The 25,225-nt window shown below is 35.2% G+C and overlaps 1 protein-coding gene across 8 annotated transcripts in view; it reads left to right on the top strand.

The window, feature by feature from the left end:
• Window positions 1-5,876: 5,876 nt before the first annotated feature.
• LAMA2 (laminin subunit alpha 2) overlaps window positions 5,877-25,225 on the top strand; it is a 611,630-nt gene continuing 592,281 nt past the window's right edge. For all 8 annotated transcript variants that reach the window (XM_065543374.2, XM_065543379.2, XM_065543380.2 and 5 more), the window contains exon 1: window positions 5,877-6,114. In XM_065543374.2, the coding sequence (XP_065399446.1) occupies window positions 6,003-6,114 (112 nt within the window). In that variant the 5' untranslated portion in view covers window positions 5,877-6,002. The remainder of the gene's footprint in view (window positions 6,115-25,225) is intronic.

Consider the following 25,225-nt stretch of genomic DNA (forward strand, 5'->3'; position numbering starts at 1 on the left):
TTTAATATTATTTTGTCAAAGAAACTCTCAGCAAAAGAAGAGAATTTCCTCCACTTTATACCGAGCATCTGTTGAAAACCTACAGCCATCATCATAATGGTCAATGAATGTTTTTTCCCTCTGATAAGAAATTAGGCAAAAATGTCCACTCTTACCATTTCTATTCAACTTTTTAACTGGAGGTCACAGCCAGAGCCAAATAGCAAGAAAAAAATCTAAAAAGCATACAGATTGGAAAGATAGAAATAAAACTGCCTTTATTTTTAGATAGCATAATCCTATGTATAATAATCCTAAAGAATCAACATATAAACTGCTTACAAGTGATTTCAACAATTTTTTAGGATCTGACGTATATAACCTAGATCACATATTACTATGAAGCTAAATTTATGAAAAACTAAATTGAAAAATATTTATAATAGCACTCAAAAACTTGAAACACAAATTAACTTTTTTTTTTTTTTGTCTCACTCTGTCACCCAGGCTGGAGTGCAGTGGCGCAATCTTGGCTCCGCGTCCTGGGTTCACACCATTCTCCTGCCTCAGCCTCCCGAGTAGCTGGGACTACAGGTGCCTGCCACCACGCCTGGCTAATTTTTTGTATTTTTAGTAGAGATGGGGTTTCACGGTGTTAGCCAGAATGGTCTCGATCTCCTGATCTTGTGATCCACCTGTCTTAGCCTCCCAAAGTGCTGGGATTAGAGGCGTGAGCCACCGCACCAGGCTACAAGTTAAATTTTAGAAATTATGTTGACATGTACATGAATGGGAAGCCAAGTTGGGAGGATTGCTTGAGCCCAGGAGTTCGAGACTGGCCTTGGCAGCATAGTAAGACCCTATCTCTACAAAAAAAAAAAAGAAAAAATTTTTGATTAGCTGGGTGTGGGTGAGGTGATATATGCCTATAGTTCCATATTCTCAGAAGGCTGAAGTGGGAGGGTTGATTGAGCCCAAGAGGTTGATACTGCAGTGAGCCATGACTGTGCCACTGCACTACAGTCTGGGTCATATAGTGAGACTCTGTCTCAAGAAGAAGCGCGGTGGCTCACGTCCGTAATCTCAGCACTTTGGGAGACTGATGTGGGTGGATCACTTGAGGTTAGAAGTTGAAGACCAGCCTGGCCAACATGCTGGTATTTTTAGTCTCTACTAAAAATACAAAAATTAGCCGGGCTTAGTGGCACACATTTGTAATTCCAGCTACTTGGGAGGCTGAGGCGAGAGGATAGCTTGAACCCAGGAGACAGAAGTTGGAGTGAGCTGAGATTGCACCACTGCACTGCAGCCTGGGTGACAGAGTGAGACTCTGTCACAAAAGAGAAAAAAAAAAAAAAAAAAAAAAGGAAAAAAACCTAAAGGACATGTACATTGAAAACTATAAGGCACTGCTTAGAATGTTAAAGATGTAAATAAATGAAGACAGGCTATATTCGTGAATGGTAGTCTAAATATTGCTAAGATATCAATTATCCCACAATTTACCTATAGGTCCAACCTCATTATAATCATGTTCCCTATTCTCCTTTCTTTGGGTAAAAATTGATAAACTGATTTTTTAAATTATGTGGACTTAAGAAAGCTAAACATATTCTTACCATATGATCCAGGCAATTGTACTCCTGGGTATTTACCCAAAGGAATTGGAAACTTGGGTCCACACAAAAACCTTCAAACAGATGGTGATAGCACTTGTATCCATAATTGTCAAAACTTGGAACCAACCAAGGTGTTTTTCAGTAGATGAATGGAAGAGTAAACTGTGGTACTTCAAGATAATGAAATATTTTTTTCAGTGCTAAAAAGAAATGAGCTATCAAGCCATGAAAAGAGAAAACTTAAATGCATATTACTAAGTGAAAGAAACTAATGTGAAAGGCTATATATTGTATGATTCCAAATATATGAGCTTTTGGAAAAGGTAAAACTAAGGGGACAGTAAAAAGATCAGTGGTTGCCAGAGTTTGGAGGTGGGAACAGGGAGGAGGCATGAATAGGTGGAGCACAGAGGAATCTTAGGGCAGTAAAATTACTCTATATGATAGTGGAATGTTGGATACATGTCATTATAAATTTAAGTAATTGTAAATTACATTAAACCCTGATGTAAACTATGAAGTCTGAGTGATAATGATACGTCAATGTAGGTTTTCAGTTGTGACAAATATATCACGCTGATGGGACATGTTGATAAAGGGGAAGGCTATGCATGTGTTGGGTCAGAGGGTATATGGGAAATCTCTATACCTTCTGCTCAATTTTGTTGTGAATCTAAAATAGCTCTAAACAATAGTCTATTAAAATTAAAAAATAAAATATTCAACTTTACCAATAAATAAATTTTTACCTAAATATTATATAACATGTGAAAAACCTAAAATAGTAAAGATAATTTGATTTTGTAAAACAACATTGTAGGATTAACATTACCTAACTTTGAGACTCACTATAAAGCTACAGTAATAGAGACTGTGATAGTGGAATAAGGATGGATATATATATGTCAATGAAAAGAGAGTCCAAAAATAGACCCACACATGGTCAATTGACTTTTGAAAAAAGATCTAAGATAATTAGATGAGGAAATTATATCTTTCTCAACAAATGATGCTGAAGTGAATGGATATCTGCATGGAAAAAGAAAGCCCTTACCTAAGCCTTTACTTCAAAGCAAACACCAAAATTTGCTGGAAATAAATTATAGACCCAACTGTAGAAACTAAGACTATAAAATCTCTAGGAAAAAAATAAAGAAGATAATGTCCACAACTTTGGTGCAAACAATGATTTCTGAAAGGGACAAAAATATTAAGCACAAATGAATGATTTAATTGTATTCAATCAGAATTAAACACTTCTGCTCTCTGAAAGCACTCAAAATGGAAAGTCAAGTCACAAATTGAGAACAATACATATTATAGTAAATGTACTTGACAAGGTCTTTTCTCTAGAATATGTATTTAAATCTTATTAATAATCAGGCAAACAAAGCAAAATGAGCAAAGATTTGAAGAAGAATTTCACAAAAGAAGATATACAAATGATCACTAAGCACATGAAAATATGTTCAGCATCATCAAAGAAGTGCAAATGACAATGCCATTGAGATATCACCACACAAGCACTAGAGTGGCTAAAATGTAACACTATTAGATGTTAATAAAGCCATAGAGCATCTGGAACTCCTATATGTTGCTGTGGGAGGAATGTAAAATTATACAACAACATTGGAAAACAGTTCCACAGTTTTGTAGAGTGCTAATTACATACCTGATAATATAACTCCTAAGAACTGATAGGAATAGGGAAATATAAACATGTCCATGTAAACACTGTGTTTAAATAATCACAGCAATTTTATTCTTCATAGCCCCAAACTAGAACAACCCAAATGTACTTTAATAGTTGAATGTATTAAAAAATTGTGATATATCCATATGATGTAGAATGATAGATACTATTAGAATGAGATAGAATATTATTCAGCAATGAAAAGGAATGTACTACTGATATAAGCAGCATGACTATACCTCCATAACATGTTGCAAAGTGGAAGAAGCCAGACACAAAAGATTACTATTTTATTACTGTATTTACATGAAATATGAGAATAGTTATAATCTATGTTGACAAAATTAGATCAGCAGTTGTCTTTTTCTGGGAATGGAGGTTTGGGGATTTATTGCAAAAGATCAGAAAGAAAACTTTTTGAGATTATAGAAATAGATTATATATTGCATACTTTGTCAGATGAGTATTTACATTTAAAAAATGTTCCAAACGAGCATATTTATTGTGTGTACATTGTACCTTTTTTGGTTTATTTGAAAAAAATATAACTCTAAATATACTGGTTCATTTTAATTTGGGTTAAATATTTAAGAATTTTTTCTATGTGCTGAATCAAACAAGCAGAGTTGACAGTGGAGATCATAGTCTTATTCTCAAGGCATTTTCATGTAAAATAGGAGCTCAGGCAACTGGAGTGACTGCAGAAAAGCAGGTACAAATATTGATTATAAAATCCTGGGAAAATGTAAAGAAGAAGGGGATAGAGGGAACATGGTATATTTTCATTCTATAATTAGAGTTAGCAGCTGCATCATTCTGATTTTCCTTTTTATTCATTTCAGTTGAGGTCATAATATTGTTGAGTAAATATAATCATTCTGAGCCTAGCAATAGGTTTAGAAGGTTAATTTAGGGTGCCTCTTTGTTATTAGATGTACCTGAAAAACAATTTTAGGCAAAATTAGACCAAATTAAAAACACTGGTGTTTCAATTATAATAAACACTCAAATAGAAGTTTTATTATTGTTTATTATAACAATAATTAATAATAAATAATGTGTGAGTATGCAGACATGGGCCAGACTACATTTTGAAAATTTCCACAGTAAGGTAAAAGGATTATAAAGCTTTCTGGTATAATATTAACAGAATTAAAAAAACATGAATAATATTAAAGAATGGGCTTTGGCTAGTGATCAGTTCTCTTGGAAGCAATACTCTCTTAATTTTACTGAAAGAAAATTCAACTTTAATATAGTATTTAAATAAATCAATACAACATCTTAATGATAAAATAAAAAAGAGAAAACTATTTGTAGAAGACAATATGTGTTTCAGTATATAAATTCTTGGGTAAAACTACCTTAGGAGACAAAATAAAATAGAAGTTTGCACCTATTCTTAGATGACCCCAATATAATCGATGGGGTGTTGATATTGTGCTGGTGACTCAAATACCATGGGCAAGCTTGTCATCAGTGATGTGCTTCTCCGAAAGCACATCAAAAAAAAGTCCAAAAACGCAAAGTAAATTATCTTCTCAATTTATATAGTAGATGTATCCTAGAAAACAAAAACAACATAAAAATTTTTGATGTGGAAACAAACTTAAATTAGGTTTCAAATATAATGCAAGGTTTTGTTGTTTTGTTTGTTTGTTTACTTATTACATGAATGACCAGTGACCCATTCAGAAGTCCAAGGACAAAATATGTTGTAGGATTGTCCTGACCACTGAGGGACAGCTCGCACCCTGACCCCACAGTATACTAAGGCCTGCAGTAACCGCCGTTCCCGGAGTAAACCAAAAGACATCCTTCTGCAATTCACAAAATCCATTAAGGCGTTGTTTCAAACCTTACGAGAACCACTGACTTAGGCCGTAAAACACAAACGAACAAACAACAACAAAAACTAGGCATGGCAGTAGTTCTGCTGAGTTAAAGAGGAGAAACCAGGACTGGTAGAGATGAAATTGTGAGTCTGGAAGGAAACCATTGCAAAGGTCTTTACCTTTAAGTAAATGTCTCCTAACTGAACTGAAAGCCTTCATTGTAACCATTACTTCGGTCAGGAACATTTCAGAGACGCTGGGGGGAGGGGGGGGAGGGGGGTTGTTTTTTCTTGCACTCCCTTTACTGTCCTCCCAGCAGCCTACCTAGCAGTAAGTTCCCCGGCCTGCAGTGTCCCCAGAGGCACCTTCCCTCGACTAGCAACTTCTCAGACACCCTGGCCTTGGGCACGTCTTGGATCTTCTAGGTACCCAGTGGCTGTGCACAGTTTTGCCAGGCCTTTCTCAAGAGGTAAAAGTTCCTGGCTGTTTGCATTTCCCAGAAATAATGTTTTCCATGTGTAGGGATTTTACAGATTTCAAAGTGCTTTCATGTCAATTACTTTCTTTAATTTAAAAGAAGTTCAGATACCAGGTCAAGCTAGGAATGATCCGGTCTCAGAGGGAAGGAGCGCTCTAGGAAAGGAGGATCCTTTAATAGAGGGCCGTCCTGGGGCCGCGTGCCCGGGGAAGGCGAGAGTGGAGGAGTGTCCTCTCTCTCCCCCACCCTCAGGCGGCGGCCCGGCCAAAGCCAGAGGGGGCTGTCTCCTCCTCTTCCCCAGCAGCTGCTGCTCGCTCAGCTCACAAGCCAGGGTCAGGGGACTGGGCGGCAGCGACTTCTCTGGCTCCTGAGAAGTGGATCCGGTCGGGGCCACTACGATGCCGGGAGCCGCCGGGGTCCTCCTCCTCCTGCTGCTCTCCGGGGGCCTCAGGGGCGGTCAGGCGCAGCGGCCGCAGCTGCAGCGGCGGCCACAGGCACATCAGCAAAGAGGTACAGTTGAGGCACGGGCTTGGGTTGCATCCTTTGCCGGGACGGAGACCCCTCACTTCTTCCATTCTTTCGAGAGTTGCTGTCTGGGGACCGCCGTCTTGCTTCGCCGTCAGAGAGTGCGCTTTGGGGCAAGAGGAACTTGAAGCAAGTTCAAGTTCAATGCCCTGAGAGAGTAGTGTAGGGGGAATTACCTAAGTCCTGCAAAGGGAACGGGTAGTGCTTTTCATTGTTCGTTCTTTTCGAAGGGATCTTGCTATCACGATACATCCTGTAAATTGATTTCTGAAATCTTTCCAAAAGAAAAACTTTTTCCAATTGGAAAAAAAAAGAATTTCTTCAAATCAGATTCTGTCCTGCAGAGAAAGGTTTCCCAAGCTGTGTGGTTCATATGGAGGGTAGCTGATGCATCTAATAAAACAATTACACACACACACACACACACACACACACACACATATATACACACACACATATATGTATAAATTTTACAGAACTTTGTTTTCAACTTTTAAAACAGGATTTCTAAAGAGGTTATGTGTGTTTTTTTTCTTTCATGGCAATGGCGCCTCCAGCCTCACCTTTTTCAAGCCCACATCTTATCTTCATATCCTATTTTACTGCTGTGAAATCGGAAAATTTCTCCTTTTGTTTAAACACAGAGGAGACTTCTATGTCATGTGTACTTTAAGGCCACAGTGACGAGATATTCAATTTGGGGGACTTTGGAAGATGGCTGTATTTAATGTAACTTAAATAACTTATTCTCCTCAGAGCCTCTTAGTATTTATGTATATATCTCTCTCATTTCTGAAACTTTTGGGAGTCTTTGAAGAGTTATTTTATTATCATGAATTTTACAGGAAGTACATGTGCAGCATTCTAAAACATGCTTTGTAACACAGTATTTCAGCAAACAATTCTTTAAGTTGGAAAACCTGTATCAAAGTAAAAAAAGTTAAGAAATATTTATTATTCTGTTTTAAATATCAAAATGTTTAACCTAAGAGTACAAAATCTGGAGGTTAGAAGCTTTTAAAAGTTTTAATGAGGCTGAATCTGCTAAAGTTTTGAAGTATACTTATCCTTCTTCCAGTTAACTTCTAGCTAAGTCAATAGTTCTGATATTTGTTCTTATAATCTTGCATTTTTAGCAGTACTATTTTTTTAAGGAGTAAAGAGATATCCCAGGCTCCTTCTATAATAATAACTCCCTGATTAAAATTCTTGGAATAAAAACGGCCTTGCATTCACTATATAACTTTTTTTCTTCTATTTTTGCTTTTGCTTCTCTGAGAGGTAAAATGGGGCCAATGTGACTTAATGAATAGAATTTATGAGAGTGATTTTGAGAGTATCTCTGGCCACTGATTTTTTAAAATGCTACTTTCAACTATTCAACTTTGCTCAATTACAAGATGTGTTTAAATAAGACATAATACTTTAATAATATTAGGTAGCTGGGAGAAATGAGGGGCCAGGGGCACCGATCCTTATGTCCACTTGGAATGGGGTAGAAACGCAAAGCATGCAGTGTAGGGATCAAGTGAATTGTTGCTGAGAATTATCCTGAGCACGCATAGGATTTCTCTTTTTCCGTCTCCCTTCTTATTTACTCTCTTTTCAAATAAGGTAATATCAACTCTGATTTCTATGACCCAGGTACAAGATGAAGTGAATTCCAGAGGAAGGGTTTATACTACCATTCTGTCAAGATACCACTTAAATGCTACATACAATAAGGAATTTTATTCAAAATAACTACAACATACAATCTACTATAGACTGCTATAATCTGCATTCTAGTATCCATTATTGTCTTTGTCATAGACCATTTACAATATATTTGGAGGTTGGCTCAAGGATAAATGATTTAAACCTGTTAATGTTAAAAGTATGTAAAATTCTTGGAACTTTAAAATTGGATAGTGATTTATGATTTAAAAATGCCTTATGTACATGATCTTTATTCGCCTTCAGATATTATTATTCTCAAAGGACAAATTTAGAACACAGGCTTGCAGTAGTAGTAATTTAAGTTTACATAAGATAACTTCATTTTCAACAACTAAAACACTTCTGGTATTGTTTGTGCTGAATTTTCTTTTTTATGGTTCCAAGGTTTCTTTCCATTAATTTTTTAGGCCATGTTTTCTTTTCAGTGTTGTTCTATTGAAGCAAGCCCTCTGTGAAAATCATGGGATATGAGTATGACTGAAGAAGGGGTTGCCTGGCTAAGATAAACTTTTCTGTTTTTGATTATACCAGCACTGACCTTTCTAGGGAAGCGCTAATTGTGTAGAAGTTCTATTTTTCCTTATAATTCGATGCCAATTTATTAAGAATTTTTGACATGAATCAACCATTTTGAGATGCTGTAATTGAGTTAGAAACATAACCAGACTTTTTGTTTGTTTTTTACTTTTTCTTTGAAATCTTATGTGGTTTGTATAGCATACTCTATTGTAGTATGAATAGCATTGATTCAGCAAGAATGATAGTCCAAGGAAATTCTTTAGCTATATTTAAAATTGACGAAATAGGAGAATGATGTAATCAAAATGATTCTGCATTTCAGCAAGTCAGCGTCTAAAATTTTTTGTGATATTCTTGTGAATAATATGTGGAAATGGAAGCATAACGTTAGGTAAATTGCAACTGATTGAAAAATAGTTTCCAAAGAATATTGCATAGTGGGTTACGATCAATCTGGAAAGAAGTCTCTAGCAGTCCTACAGTGGTTTTCTTATGTTCAACTATCTTGGTAATGGCTTGATGGAAAATGTAAAATCCAAGCTTATCAGAACTGCGGGTGGTCCAAAATTGATACAGGTGGCTAAGCAGGTTACTAACAAGTTCAAAAATTTTAAAGGTCTCTATAGCCTGCACCATGAATGGCACCTACATGAAGTTGCTTTTATTATTCATATCCACATGTTAAAAAAACTCCATTTGTGTTCTTCTGGAAATTAGTTATATCCTTTATATATTTAGGAATGAATATGAAGACAGGAAGAGAAAGGCCACTCTGAATTACAGCAAGTTCAATATGAACATATAGTATAATATAGTGACAAAAAAGGTTAGCTCACTTTTATACAAAACTCATAGAAGCACATAGGTCTGTTGGTTAACACACATTTGGGTATTTCATTGACAAATGGGTGTAGATTCAGAGAGGGGAGAGCAGAATGGTTAAGAGTCTGAGATTTTCAGAAGACGAATGTCCCAAGTAAAACCTTTTCCATCTGAACAAGGAAAGATTTAGGGAAGGCAATCATAAGAAATGTCCTCAAATTTTCCGAAGAGTCGTTATGTTAAAGAGAGACTATTCTAAAGGCTGAACGTGGATTCATAGAAGAACATGACAAACCACCAAATTCAGGTTTGAATTTTATAATATGGAGAAAACAGCTACTCTCCTCACTCTCTCCCCACACCATTTTGAGCTGTTCAGAAATAGCTGGATTGTATTTGACCAACTTGCTTCTGGAAATGACCATGCAGTGATCAGATGTACAACTAGTGAGGGCTGCTTTATGAGGGAATACCTCTACTGAGAGGAAGTTAAGATCCATCAACTGTCTAGCCATTTTTCAATTCTAAGATTCTAATATTGTAGTCTATTGTTTTTAGAGTGCATACTTGTATTTAAATTTCTGAATTCTTAAAATGTCAAGAAAATGTTAAATATATAAAAATGTGCTTTTAAATCCCTTCTGGGATTTAAAATAAAAACATGTTTGAGACAATCCTCACACATTTTTGGCAAGAATACTTACATATTTAGCATGGAATTTCCACATCGCCGTCAATTGCACAGTTCTAAAACATCTTGTGTTATAACACACAAGAATACTTTAGAAATTACCTGAGAAGTTTTCAGGGGACTTATAGTGGCCATAAACCTGGAATTAATTTTTTAAATGTTTTTCTTTGCTGCATATGTAATTTTTTGGCTTGTTTGCCATATACTGACCTAATCATTTAGTAAAAATGATTCATAACAGATAAAATGCATGGCATCTCAACATATTCAAAATATTCATATGAATACATTCAACACTAAATATTATAGATGTGATAGAATTAATAAAATTAATATAAATTTTATATTACATTATATTTCACATATTAACGTATACAGATTTCTGGTCTATCTTAAGATTTTTCTGCCCTAGGATTTCATGCAAACTAATGAACTGAATCTATATCAAGAGATGCTGGGGGCTGGGCAAGGTGGCTCACTCCTGTAATCGCAGCACTTTGGGAGGCCAGGTGGGTGGATCACCTGAGGTTAGGAGTTCAAGACCATCTGAACCAACATAGCAGAAACCTTGTCTGTACTAAAAATACAAAAATTAGCTGGGCGTGGTGGCATGTGCCTGTAATCCTAGCTACTCAGGAGGCGGAGGCAGGAGAATCACTTGAACCCTGGAGACAGAGGTTGCAGTGAGCCGAGATCGTGTCACTGCACTCCAGCCTGGGCAACAGAGGGAGACTCTATCTCAAAAAAAACAAAACAAAACAAAAATTTAAAGAGTTGCAACTTATCATCTGTCCAGTTTGCAGTAGGGCCTTATTTAGCATCTAGAAACCATGTGAAAAAGATCAGGAAGAAATTATTGTAAATAATTATTGTAAGTGGTTGCACAAGTGGTTTAACTTCTAATCTAGAAGATTCAGGTTTAGGATTTGTTTATAGTTGCAACTTGAAACTCGAGAGCTAAACAGGAATTTAGGCAGAAGCTCAGTTGCAGTGAATGAGAAAACAAGATAGAGTTTAGAGAAAGATACAAGTAGATTTTCCAGGCTTAGTATATGTCAAGTAGATAGAAATAAAACTAATTCTAGGCTTTCCCCATTGTTAAGACTGAATTTAGAGGTCAGAATTTGTGAAGGAAATTGGTGGGGTTGGGCCTATATGCATTAGAATGTGGTAAATGAATGAATGTTTACACTGAGTAAAACAAACAAAAAAATTCCTACTCTTGTGGAACTAATATTTAGTTGGGATGGAGATGAGGAGACAGGACTATGATGAATATATAATGAAGTAACATAAGAACACCTATATTGTATAGAATGTAGTTGATGATAAATGCCCTGGACAAACAAATACAGCAGGGTAAGGACAGTCAGGAGTTCTAGGAATGGAGGGAGGTTGATGACTATTTTAAATAGTTGGTAAAAGTTGACCACTTTGAGAGGATCTCACTTGGGCAAACACTTGAAGGTGACGTGGGAGTGATTCGTGCAGTTATCGGGAGAAAAGTACCCTCTGTACAGGGAGCAGGCCTCTGAGGATCTAAGCTCGGAGCATGGCGAGAAGGCTCAGAGGAGAAACGGGAAACTGGAACACATAGCATTGTTGACCTTAATTGTAAAGATTTTGCCTTTTAGTCTGAGTGAGACAGGGAGGCATTGGTGAGTTTTAACAGAGTTAAATAAATGACTAAAATCACTGTTATGTTTTTTTTCTCTCTCTCTAACACGCACTAATCCATGGGACTAGACCAACAGTCCAAGCATAGAATTATTTTAGATTCATCTCTTGTCCCAAACATCCCACTGATACAACACATTTAAATGATTCTACATTCAAGAGCATTCCACTTCAATCATCCTATCTTATCTTATCATGGTGAAGCTCAGATGCGTCTTTGTAACACTTCTTTTCTTCCCTTTGGCAACTCAGTGCTATTCCATTATTCAAAATATATCAGTACCTCAAAAACAACTTGTGTGCCGGGAACTTCCGCAGCTTTTAAAAATTTTGCTCCAGTGTACTTAGAAATATGACATAGATTTTAAAAGGTAATTTTAAATAGCATGCACTTTAAAACACAAATGAATTATTCACAATCCCACATGGACATACAGGAACTTTGGAGTTCCCTTTTTTATTTTCTATTTCAATATCAAACAGTAAAGTTCGGACACAATTGTTGAAAATGACATAGTGATGTATTGCTCTGATGATGTATTTTATGATATGAACTTTGAAATGCTATCTCTTTTACATTCAGAAACTTATTCTATGCTCCGTTTCCATTTTTGTGACTGTTTTAAGAATCGCTGTAAGTTTTAACAATAACCTTTTGGACTATAGTATGCAATTTTGGCCTAATTTAATTCTGTCATTTAGAACAAAAAAGTGAAAAAATTGGATAGCTTTTCCCTCTCTCTCCCTTCTCTTTCTCCCTTCCTTTCTTCCTTCTTCCCTTTATTTTCCTTTTCCTTTAGTGTTCTTCCTGTGAATAAAATATGGTAATTAAAATTCTAACAAATGTAACATTCAGGAAGATAGTAAGGCAAAACGTTACTTAAATTTTCCTTATTAAAAGCCACAGGTAATTACTATCTAAAGATAATTTGGGACATACTTTCAGGGTGAGTTAAAGCTAAAGACATTTGCTTGTCAAAGATGTATAATATGGGTTTAAAAATGTTTTTCTCCTAAGTAATCTTGAGTGTGGATCTTAATATGGGAACTTTATGCTATTTGGCTTTTATTTGGACACATGACAATATCATTGAAGATTGCCTATTAATGGGTTATTATTCATAATATCATCCTCTGTGACATGCCTAATCTAGTTCAAATAACAAGTTAATCTATGCAAATTGCTGATGATGAAAACCTCAGGAGCTGTTTAGTGCCTGACACTTAGGAAATGTACCTTGTGCAATGTTAAGTATGTCTCCGCATGTGTAGTCCACTCAACTGACCCCCGAACTGTGTACCTTCCCAAGGCTCTTCATTTAGCTGTGTCCTGAGTGTTAGATGGTTTCGATTGGTATAATAATATGTAGTTGCATTGTGAGCATTAACACATTTACTTACGTAGCAGAGCTGTTCAGTAGATTAATATAATTATCCTCATTTTGTAGAAGGAAAATATGCCCAGCAACTTGTCAAGGACAAATAAAAATTCCAATGCTTGTTTTAGAGTTAGAAATTGGACTTTTATATATTTATCTTTTATAAAACACCCTGAGGAAAAAAAATATATATCCATTTCTGAGTTATGTTAGTCTATCATAATCAGAGATTCATTTGGTATTATGGAAGAACAAAAAATAAAATGTTTAGTCTTGAAGATTTTTTTTCATTTAAATATATACACACACACACGCACACACGCTGCTTATTACTATGTAGACATATACACACATGTGTATTACTTAAAACTATGCATTAATTCAAATGCATTCATCACATTTTAGTCTTTACATTCTTAGAACTTTGATTACTGGACACTAGGCTATAAGAAAATATTAATGATTCTTTATTGGCTTTTCTGAAGTCACTTTACAGAAGTTACTGCAGCAAGCTAGAAATACAATGGTATTTATTATACTGTATAATGAAATCTTTAAAAATAGTCAATGTGTAAATGTCAGTGAATGAAAAGAACAAGAACCAAACAGATATACCTAAGAATCAGAGCAAGGTTAATCTCAAAAGTCCTTCTGAAAAGATGAAAAGCCTTGGCATCTTCATAAAAACATTCAAAGACTTTCATTTGAAGTTGAACTCAGTTAAGGCAAAGTTTTTCTAATCTCCCAGATTTTGAGAGGGTGTGTTTGTGTATGTATGTAATTGCAGCACCAGTACACATGTACCATTTACAGCCTAGCACTCACAGGACCTAATCTGTATATTTAGTATGTTGTCTGTTTGATTTTTGTTTTCTTAAGGTATTAGATTTTGTTTATCAAAATCTTTGAATAAGAAAATCTAAAAATTGAATTTCTAGAAAAGTCTCATTGCCCTGACAAAGGATTATGGACCAAAGAATAAATTATAAATGAGACAATTATAATATTCCATCCAGTAGCTATACTGTTAAAATTCCAAGGTGTAATCCCTTTCGAGTGACTTGTAACTTAGAAGGTCCTATTCTATAGAAGAAATAGAGTTAGTAGAGTTTGCTACATCAAATATAGTTTTTCAAATGCCTACGTATTCTAGTTGACACAATTTCCTGGCTTATTGCCTTCTATGCAATTTTCAATTACTGGATGAAGCTGAAAGTTTGAAAGAGAACATGAAGCAGTGCAATTGTCATTTCAGTGAGCTACCTTGTCTCAATGGTTTGTCATGGTGTATATGTAAAACACTGAATATAAAACATGAAACATCTAGTATAGCCTCAATAAATGTTCATTTTCAAAATGCCTCAAAAAAGGAATTAAACCTGACAACCTAACATGATATTCTCTGGCTGAAAGGAACACTCTTCTCCAATATCATGTGGTATACCAAATTCAGTTGAGGGTGTTTGTGAAGGAAGGAATTTGCGTATATACTTGAAAACACAAGTGTTTGAATTCTGTTCTAATTAGAATTTGCGCTGCAGTATTTTTTTATTCTCACCTTTATAGCTTAGCCTACAATAAAAACTCTTATTAATACATACCTCTTTATACCTTCAGTTTCCACATACAGTACTCTGCTTTGGAGGTAACTTTGAATCATAGAAAATGTATGGACTTGGGAGAAAGCTAGAATTGGATTCATAGCCAAGTCACCACTTTACTCAGATCAAAAGCCTGAATCAACAGAGTTAAATCTTCTATTTGTAAAATAGGTTTAGGTTAGATAATAAATGTGAAAATGCTTGCCAGATAATCAGTAAATGCTAGCTCTTTTCTTATTTATTTTATGAGCATAAAACTAAAAAAATGATATTTGCTTTGCATATAACATAGCGTTTTTGCTTAAAAACAGCAAAATATTCTAAAAATTTCTTTGAGTAGAACCTAAGAGACTATAGATGGCAAACTATTTATCTCATTGCCAAGAGATTGAATAATTCTGTCGAGGTTACACAGCAAGTCAGTAACAGAGATAAGAAGAAACACAAGTTCCTATAATTAGCCAACAGCTACGTTAGTAGCTCTGTGTGAGAAGTGATTTAAAACAGGCAACATGATGGAAATTTTTGCACTAATTTGTAGTTATTCATACTTAAAATGTGATACAATAAACATTTTTTCTAGGAATCTCATTGTTAACTATGTATTTATTTTGTTGATAAACTATTTTTTAAAAACTTCTTTAATACATATAATATCTTTAGATAAATATATGGCATATAGTAAGCATTTCATAAAGGTTAGTTATTATTCTTAGTCTATGAAGTATATGTTTTTCTTGACACCTGGTTGGGTAGAGATGACAATTTGACATGTTTGACACACAATGTAAGTTAATTTCAGCATGGCCTTCAGTGAAAAGTCTATTGGATTCCAGAAAAGCTGTCAATATAGATTGTCTTTATTCGGACTCTCCCTAATTACTACAGTGAAAAAAAATTCTTGGAATACATTATTTAATACAACTCTGGATAGGGAGGATTTTTAGTGTGTCTACTTGTGTATTAAATTTTTAGTGTGTCCATTTTGTGTTAAATCTACTATTAAAATAAACCACCAAAAAACAAAACCAAAAAAACCTACTTCAGAAAATCATGTAACACTCTAACAAATCTCTAGAGAAAACTGCTTTTCTAAACTTGGGAACACTGGATTTTGAAAATATTTCAGACAAAACACTTCTTATAGGCCCTTTTACCTTCAAAGTTTCAATCTTGCCTAACATATAATGTGCAACTATTCATTTTTTCATTCTGATACATTAGAAAAGTCACTGGATTTGTAATTGGAATTACAGAATATAAATTTTCCCTCTAGCTCTTCCTAAAGAGATTACCTTAAACATGGATAAGTCATTTAACTATTCTGAAATTCAATTTTCCATCTAAAAAATGACAATATAATGTTCGAATCTATTTCATGGGGTTGTTATAAGGGTTAAATAAGGCAGACCATAAATACCATTATTAATACTATTTGTTATTGTAATAAATGACAGAGTTGGCCTTAGGCATCATTGGTTATGAAGTTTGCTCCACCCCCTTTCTTTGTTTTTTCCCCCCAGTGGCTCTTAACCATTAATTATTAATTAATAATGTTATTATTAATATACATATATTTATTAATAATGTTATTTAAAATGTTTTGTATTAATATGCTTAGTTCTCCTGTTTTCAAGGACCCATGACACATAGCTTTCAAACATGGCACAAATTATTTGTTTAGTAAACATATACATACTATTGCATAAGAAGAAAATGTGGTATCTGAAAATGTACATCAGTTTCCTACAAACAAATAGCAAATAGTAAGTATTTAGTGAAACTATAAAACTATCATAAAAATAGTCCAGGGGTTCTGAAACATTTTGTGTCAATATTCCTTTATCCTCTTAAAAATAATCAAAGCTTTGATTTATGGTATATCTACTATTTGATTGTATTAAAATTAAAATTGGAAAATTTAAAAATGTTTGCTAATTAATTTTTTAAAAAAGTAATAAAACAATTGCATATTGACAAAAAGAACATAGCTTTATGAAAAATAATTTCATATCCAAAATAAAACTCTTCATGTCTGGTTTAATAGAAGAGAACTGGATTCTCATTTCTGCCTCTGCATTCAAATTATTACATGTTATTTTAGTTTAAATTACTTTGGTTTAAGCATATTAAGAAATATATAACAACAAGTATAGATATGCTGTTGGAAAAAAGAGGAGGCTTTCAGTGCCTTTTAAGATAGCTGTAAATATTCTTTGATTCTATATCAAAACTCAGTAAGTGGTAGTTTTCAAAATGATTGGCTGCAGTGTGGTATCTGAAACTGTATCAATGATATTTTTGTACTCTTTTATATTAAAATGCACTGATCTATCTTGCACTTAGAAAGAATTTTACCCAAGTGTGATGTTATAGCATCATTCATAGATCATTTGGAAGATACTGATTTACTAGTTATGCAGATCACTCACAAGTTGACAGATTTTCTTGTAAAATATTTTTTTAAATCACATTTTTTATCACTATTGATCTCATCAGAAAAGTCCCTAAATATTAGAAGCTGTTAATCTCACAGTGATAGAGACAAGTTTTTCAGAATTTTTATTTTCCTTTGTAAGTTCATGTAGTTATTGACAAATTTGGTTATTTTTCTTGAACTACAGTTACTTTATCATTTTTAAGAAAGTGTTTATCAAACAACTGAGTCTTAAAAACCATAGTCAGGTACTTTGTGTAGTACATAGGGTATTCCACGAAAAAAGTGGCTAGTTTAGCTTGCAGCTGAAAACAGTTGTACAAATGCTTTTCCTCAAATCAACCATCATGCTTCAGTATACAATTAATGTTAAAAAGATGTACCCAAGGGTAAAGATTTAATAAATTTAATCATTGTTACTACTTTATCAGGTACATTCATCTGTGAAACTAGTTGTTTTTTTCTTCTGGGGGTGTGTGGTGGTGAAAAGTAAACTGACCACTAGCATGATTTAGTACCCCTGCCTTGATTTGCGCTAATATACCATCAGTGTTTCCCACGACTATTACTTTTGCACCATCAGTGCACATGTCAACACAATGAAAAGGCAGCTAATAATTAAATCTCATTACTGAAAGCATTTTTGCACTTGTGTACCTATGGATAGCAGATCTTCCTCTGAGCTCTACAGGGTTAGACTATAGTTAAGTTCCTCACTGCCTGCCTCTTCACCAATTCTACAAAATCTATAGCCATATGAAGGTAAATTTTGCAATCAGAAAAAGCCTAAACCACTTCCGTTTTTACCTCAGGTCTAGTCTAGGTGAGTGATACCATTTATTTTTAAGGGGGAAGAAATCCAGAAGAGACTCTTCAGTGGAAAAAGCAGGAAGGGTTAAAACCAGCCAGACATACATACAGAAATCAAAATCTCTCCATATCACCTGCCCTTCTTTCTTTCCGTTCACTTGCTCAAACTAGAGTAGAGATAGTGTACTTACCCACAGTTGGACATATGATGTTATTCTTAACAGATTTTAAAAGTGAACTCATGGCCGGGCCCGGTGGCTCACGCCTGTAATTCCAGCAGTTTGGGAGGCCAAGGCAAGTGAACTCATGGCCGGGCCCGGTGGCTCACGCCTGTAATTCCAGCAGTTTGGGAGGCCAAGGCGGGGGAATCACGAGGTCAGGAGATTGAGACCATCCTGGCTAACACGGTGAAACCCCGTCTCTACTAGAAAAAAAAAAAAATACAAAAATTAGCTGGGCGTGGTGGCGGGCGCCTGTAGTCCCAGATACTCGGGAGGCTGAGGCAGGAGAATGATGTGAACCCGGGAGGCGGAGCTTGCAGTGAGCAGAGATCGCGCCACTGCACTCCAGCCTGGGCGACAGAGCGAGACTCCGTGAACTCATGAGCAAGGCTTAGTACAAAGGAAACATGCTAATATCGGTAATTCTGAATATTAGCAGAGGAGATTTTTATTCCTTGCTGAGCTCCTGAACTCACATCAGGAGGGGTCTTTGTACTTTTCATAGAAAGAATTATTGTTAGAAGCACTGGATATCATATTTCTCAAAATTTGGAATTTCCTTCATTTATTTCTAGCCTTTGAAGTTTTGTGATTTCTAAAGCATTTAAAAGGTTTTGTAATGTTGAGAACCTAAAACGTGAATCTTTTCTCTGTGCCCTTCTAATACCATTATATGTGTGTCAAATGATGGATCTGGTTTCTTTTTCTTATTTGTTGGGAGATGTCCAGAGACTCAAGGATCCATCCTTTGACCAACTTTTTCACTCTTCAAGGGCCTCATACTGCTCTGATTTCAGATGTATAGATATTTTGCTTATCAAACACTGCTGGGTCTGAACATGACTGGTAATAAGATATTTCCAGATTAAGTGGACAAATTGCTCAGAACTTTTTAGTATCACAATTTAAATGACTAAATTTTTGAGGTTTATGTGTTTCCAGCCCAATATGCCCTCTCCTTATCTAATGTAATTTATCTTTTAAAATTAGACTGGCTTTGCATATGTCAGATTTTGTATTTAACAGACTTTTTATGTATTTCTTTGTTAGGAAGTGTTCAATGTTAGACAAAGGGAGCAGTTGACTTTGGAATCCATGTCCTGGTCCTGTTGAATAACATGCCTTCACCCTTCTTCTCTCTCTTTTTTTTTTTTGTTCCCATACACTTCCAGTAACATAGAAAGAGTTAATTGGTGTGTCCCATCTTTATTGCTTTTGTAAATAGCTATAGATACACTTTATATGTAGATAATGGTATGTTTTAAAATTCTGCACAAATACCTTTTCAATTCTCTTTATTCTCTTTCTCAAGCTTTGATAAAATATTTTTCATTCAACTTTTAGGGACTGATTTTCTCCGTTGAGTTCCTGATGTGGTGCTACCAGAAGTGGCGCTGAGAAAACGTTATTCTAAAGTTCCTCATTCACCTAGGATCTGAAATTTTATCATTATTTATTTATTCCTTTGGATAAAACATTGCCCTTACAGGCTATTCTTTTCTAAAATGTTTGCTGTGCTGTTATTATTCACTTTAATGCAAATTAATTTATCCGCTGACCTTCCTTCTTGACAGTTTAGGACTGTATTAAGTTTTCAGATCTGCTTGGTGAGAAATAGTGAAATAAAACTAGTTAACATCTATGGAATACTTAACTATGGGCCAGCACTGCTGTAAGCATGTCTCATGCCTTAATTTATCAAAGGCAGACACTATTAATCTCATTTAACAGAAGAGAAAACTGAAATACAAAATGTTAAGTAACTTTCCAAAAGTCAAACAACCAGTGAACCAGTAGAGACCAAGATTTGGACCTAGGTGGTTCTTCTTTGTGGCCCATTCACCTACCCATGGCAGCATGTGACCTGAACCCTGAAAGAGCACAAATTAGTAAGTAAAGGGCTTCCTTTAGTGACATACTGCAGAGGTGATTTTGTTTCCCTCTTTTGTGAGGTTTCCTATGAAAAGATTAACATTTAAACAATATTTACCATTTACATTCAGCACTATATCCTGATATATCAGAAGAGTCTGTGAACATTTTTTTTAAAAGAATCCTTGGAGATAGCAATGAATAAATTCTTAACTGTGTCAGGTACGCGTGAATTTTTTGAGTCATATTTAAGGGTTTGTAGCACTCCTAGAATTATTAATTGGTAAGAGTGTGCTTTTTTTTTCTCTTTGTTGTTGTGTGCAGTGTTAAAGCAAAAATAGTCAAGGCCCAGGGCTTTTCCTGGTTAATTAATGGATATATGACAAGTGATGGCAAAGGGATAGTTAAAGTTATTAACTTAATCATTAATTGGCCCAGGATATCCCCAAAGCCACAGCTGGAACTGAAGTACTACAAAAATGACTGTTTTGTTGTTATACCTTTTCTTTACATAAGGAAATAAATAAGCAAAAAGAGGGAGTATCTTACCTATTTGTTGATCAAATATCTTATAATTCTGCTTATGGTAAACTCCCAGAGTAGAGAATATCATCCAGTTGGTCCCCTTTTTGAAACTGGATTGCAATGGAAATCCTATTGGCCAGTTACTGGTTAACAGGAGCTGTAGTGCTAGAGCTGTGACTGCATCAGAAGTCCAGCGGTGTGGGCACAAAGCAGCGCAGCACTTTTGAAGTTAGACATCGAGAGTTTGAGTCCTAGATTCACACCTTGCTGGCTGAGTGCTGTTGAAATAGTGCTGTTGAGCGAATTATGTAACTTCTTTAAACCTGATAATCTCACCTTTAAAAGAATGACAATAGTAGTGCCTTTTTAAAGATTAAATGAAATTAAGTGTTTTTGTATTCAGAAGAGGATGGAATCATCATTCAAAGACTTTATAGTCGGTGGTGTTTTCAGCATGGACAACAGGAGTTTTAACTTAAAAGATCTAGAAACTGGGCTTGTTGGCCATAGTTTTAGTGTGATTAGAGGTGGTCATAGGCTGGTCTAAGTTGCCATATCCTGGTTATGGATGGTAATAGAACTGCCTATTTATTTGATGTCTTTGCTTAGTTGTCTCCTAGGTCCTTCAAAGAGAACATCTGCCAGGATTGAACATAGGTACTCTGCATTTCCTCCACTCTTCTCCCATCAGCTTTTCCCAACTCAGAAAATGGTACCATCATTCACCCCTTGAATCAAATTTGACATCTAGAAGTTACTATTAACTTCTCTCTTTCCTTCACCTCCCAGATTGAAATAATCAGCATGTCTGTCATCTATACCACCAGAGTTTATTCCATAAATATCCACATCTTTTTGTCCTTATTGCCTTCTAGACCACAGTACTGTCTTTTTTTGCCAAGGCAACTTCAGCAGCCTCCCAGGTGCTCTCCCTTCTTTTCTCTTTTCCATTTTACAATCAATTTTCCATGCAATAGGCAAAGTGAACTCTGAAAATAGTAAATCAGATTAGATCTTTCCTCTGCTTAAAACCTTTCAATGCTTTTCTATTATAAGAATAAATTCTAAATTCATTAGATTTTAAGGCTATTCATGACAGCTCTTGTATTTTTCTTTGATTTCAAATTATTCTCTTTTTCTGTTATTTTCCAGCAACAGTAAAGACTTTTTTTTTTCCATTTCAAGGGCTTTGTCCTTGCTGTTCCTCTGTCCATAACATTGTTCCATTAGATCCCCGATGGCTGTCTCCTTCTCAGTGTTCCAATCTCATGTCAAATGTCACCTCTTAGAGAGGCCTTTCCAGAGGACCACTTTAAATTAGTTTCTGTCAGGCACTCAACTCCCTGTTGTAATTTCTTTGAACAATTAAATAAATGTTTATTTTGAATACCCTTGTTTATTTATTTTTCTTCTTTGTTGTTTGTCTCCCCAGACTGTTGGAATATAAATTCTGTTCTAAAAGAATCTTCATCTCCAGAGTTGAGGAGATACATAAATATTTTTTTTTATTTTGAATTAACACATGGCTGTGTTCAGGCTCTTCTGAACGTAATTCCATAGAGGAGGTCAAAATTGGATTCCTGTATGTAATGAATCTGTCCTGTTTATGATTTTCAGTTATATAATGAGTTAGAAGACCAATCCAATCATATTTCAGATAAACCTCAAGAGCAATTGCTATGGCAGAGAACTAGAAGGGTATTTAATCAACTAGTTCCTCTTCTAAGATCTTTAGCTCTTTAACAGTTATAAATTAGTAAAGTATGTTATATAATGCTAGGACTTTTTGCCTTTCATTGTTTCTATTGCTTTATCTCCAGCTTCTAGTGTGACATATGGTAGGCACTCAAAAATTGGATGAAGAAGCAGCTCTTTTTGGACAGACCAAGAGTGTTGCCTTTTAAAACATTTTATGTGTACTTTTTCCCCCTGATCCTTTTATAGTATGAATGAATATTTGTATAAGATATAAATTTCTACAAATACTGAAACACAGTATGGACAGATATGAGTTATCACTATTAATATCAGCTAGATAATAAATAAAATATCTTAGAAAGTAAGGCTACTTTAAATTATCTTGCTTCTTGAGTTTTTATTTTTTCACCTCTAAGGATATTCCAGTAAGAGTTGAGCAGTATTTAAGCTTTGGATAAGGAATGCGTATTTCTTGGCTTAGTCAGAACTTTTCTGGATGGAAGGTCTTTTTGGATGAGAATTACACTACATAAGATTAAAATGCCCATTTAAGATGTAAATTCTAAGGATAAAATATAGATAACTCACATGGGGCGATTTGATTGGCATCTGTTTTCATTTTTCTTTGTTTCTTTTTAGATACCACCAAAGTCCTTCCTATTTCAGGCAAAAAGATATGTTTTAAAAACCACTCACAAGGCCTCTACAATATGTCAGATAATTCATGTGCGTGCATGTCCTTGGATGTGTATGGTCTCTTGCTTGAAGTTATCAGCCAGCAAAATGGTGAAATACTTAGAATTAGTAAAACATCTGGAGGTCAAGAAATGCAGTACCTATATTCTTTTCCTTATTTTAAGAATGAAACTAATAAAAAGTAAAGTGGAGCTGGCCCTTCAGCAAAGGAGGGATTTTTATTTATGAGTGAATTTGAGAGAAAGGGGGACAAGAAAAGACCTTTGAGATCAGGGCCCAGGTCTGTTTTGTTGCTACTGTATCCTTACTGCATAGCACAGTGCCTGGCACCTAGAATGGTCACAGTAAATACTGAATGAAAAATAGAAAAGGAAGAGCTAACTTTTAGGAAGGAACACTTACTTCCCACTTACAGGTATTGAAAAAAATATGAAGATGGTTAACATTATGATACTGTCAGATGTAGGCAGTTACAATTTCTACTCAACTGTAGAAAAAAGAACTAAAGACAGAATTTACCAGGACATGAAAGAAAGGTGTAAGATCATGGATTCCTGAAACAGGATGTTCCAATTAAATATTTAAATTTAAGGGAGGATTCTAGAAGTTTAACAGCTATTTAAAATATGCCCTGCTGGTTTTCTTCCTAGGTTCTCCACACCTTCAAAGCTCATGATTTGGACAAGATTGCCTCTTTACTTTTTCTAAATTAATCTGGTTCATCCATTTTTTTGCAAAAAATGACAACTCCCCTCTCTCACTAAGGTATTTGAGCCATCCAGAACACCCTCCTGTCTAGGCATGGTGGCTCACAGCTGTAATCCCAGCACGTTGGAAGACGAAGGCAGGAGGATGGCTTGAGGCCAGGAGTTCAAGACCAGCCTAGGCAAAATAGTGAGATCCCTGCCTCTACAAAAATAAAATGAAAAAATTAGCTGTGTGTGGTGGCACACGTCAGTGGTCCCAGCTACTCAGGAGGCTGAGGTGGGAGGATTACTTGAACCTAGGAGGTCAAGGCTGCAGTGAGCCATGATCACACAACTGCACTCTAGCCTGGGCATCAGAGCGAGACCCTATCTAGGAACAATAAAAAAACCCAAAACAAAAACATGTTATAGATTATCTATAGATTCAATTTTCAAAAATCCTAGGCTTCTCATCTCTAAATATTGTTATAATGCTGCAATTTTCAAATTAGCTTTCACCTTTAAGAAATGCTACTTTCCATATTGGAGTGAATAATTAATATAGAACAAAAATGTATGTCTGAGATTTAGAAAATCTTGGGATTCTGTTTCTATCCTTGCTTATTTTTTATTAAGCTAAGTCATTCATTTTAAGAAATGATCCCCTTTACCCCAACTGTAGAGGTATATACTACCTTATATACTACCATACTCAAAAGGTTAGTAAAGAGGCATAGAAAGAGTAGTGAAACAGTGAAACTTTCTAGATGCCAGATGCTAGACAAAAGTGAAGCATATGACACCAGCATGGTGAAGAAGGAAGCTAATTAAGACCATCAGATAGTATTTGATTTTATTTCTCCATAGAAATCATGATAACTATGTTACATAGTTACTGAAATTTAGACATTAAGTTTGTGGAATCTCTCTGACAGTTATATTAGCTAATCACCAAACAGAAATTTTAAAAGAAGTATTTAATATTAATTCCCAGTCTTAGGAGAATATTTAGCTAATAATTCCACAGTTGACTGCAGAGTTTACTCATTATTTAATTCATAATGTCTTTTCAATCACTTTATTGTTTCTTGATTCATGAAGAATACATACCAAGTGTATTAGTCTGTTCTCACACTGCTGTAAAGAACTGCCCAAGACTGGGTAATTCATAAAGAGGTTTAATTGACTCAGTTTCGCGTGGCTTGGGAGGCCTCAGGAAACTTACAATCATGGCAGAAAGGAAAGCAAACACTATCTTCTTCATGATGTCAGGAAGAAGTACAGAGCGAAGAGGGGGAAAAGCCCCTTATAAAACCATCAGACCTCATGAGACTCACTCACTATCATGAGAACAGCATGGGGGAACCACTCTCGTGATTTACTCCCCTTCCAGGAGGTCCCTCCCCCAACACATGGGGATTACAATTTGGATTACAATTCAAGATGAGATTTCGTGAGGACACAGAACCAGACCATATCACCAAGAGAATAAAAATTAACACAGAATGCCACTTTTCTATTCCCTTTAAATATTTTCAATTGAAAATATTTCCATGACCTGGCAAGTTCTTACAGAATTCAATCACTATTGATGTCCCAATTGGTATAATAAAAGAAGAAAACACATAATTTTGAGACAAATTCCACCTTTCCCACACTCTCAGCATATAAACACATAATTGAAACAAGAAAAATGAGAAAATAAATCAAATATATAATGTGATGAAGAATTTACACTATTCA

The sequence above is a fragment of the Macaca fascicularis genome, chromosome 4 (assembly GCF_037993035.2).
Source record: "Macaca fascicularis isolate 582-1 chromosome 4, T2T-MFA8v1.1".
In the NCBI taxonomy this organism is placed as follows: domain Eukaryota; kingdom Metazoa; phylum Chordata; class Mammalia; order Primates; family Cercopithecidae; genus Macaca; species Macaca fascicularis.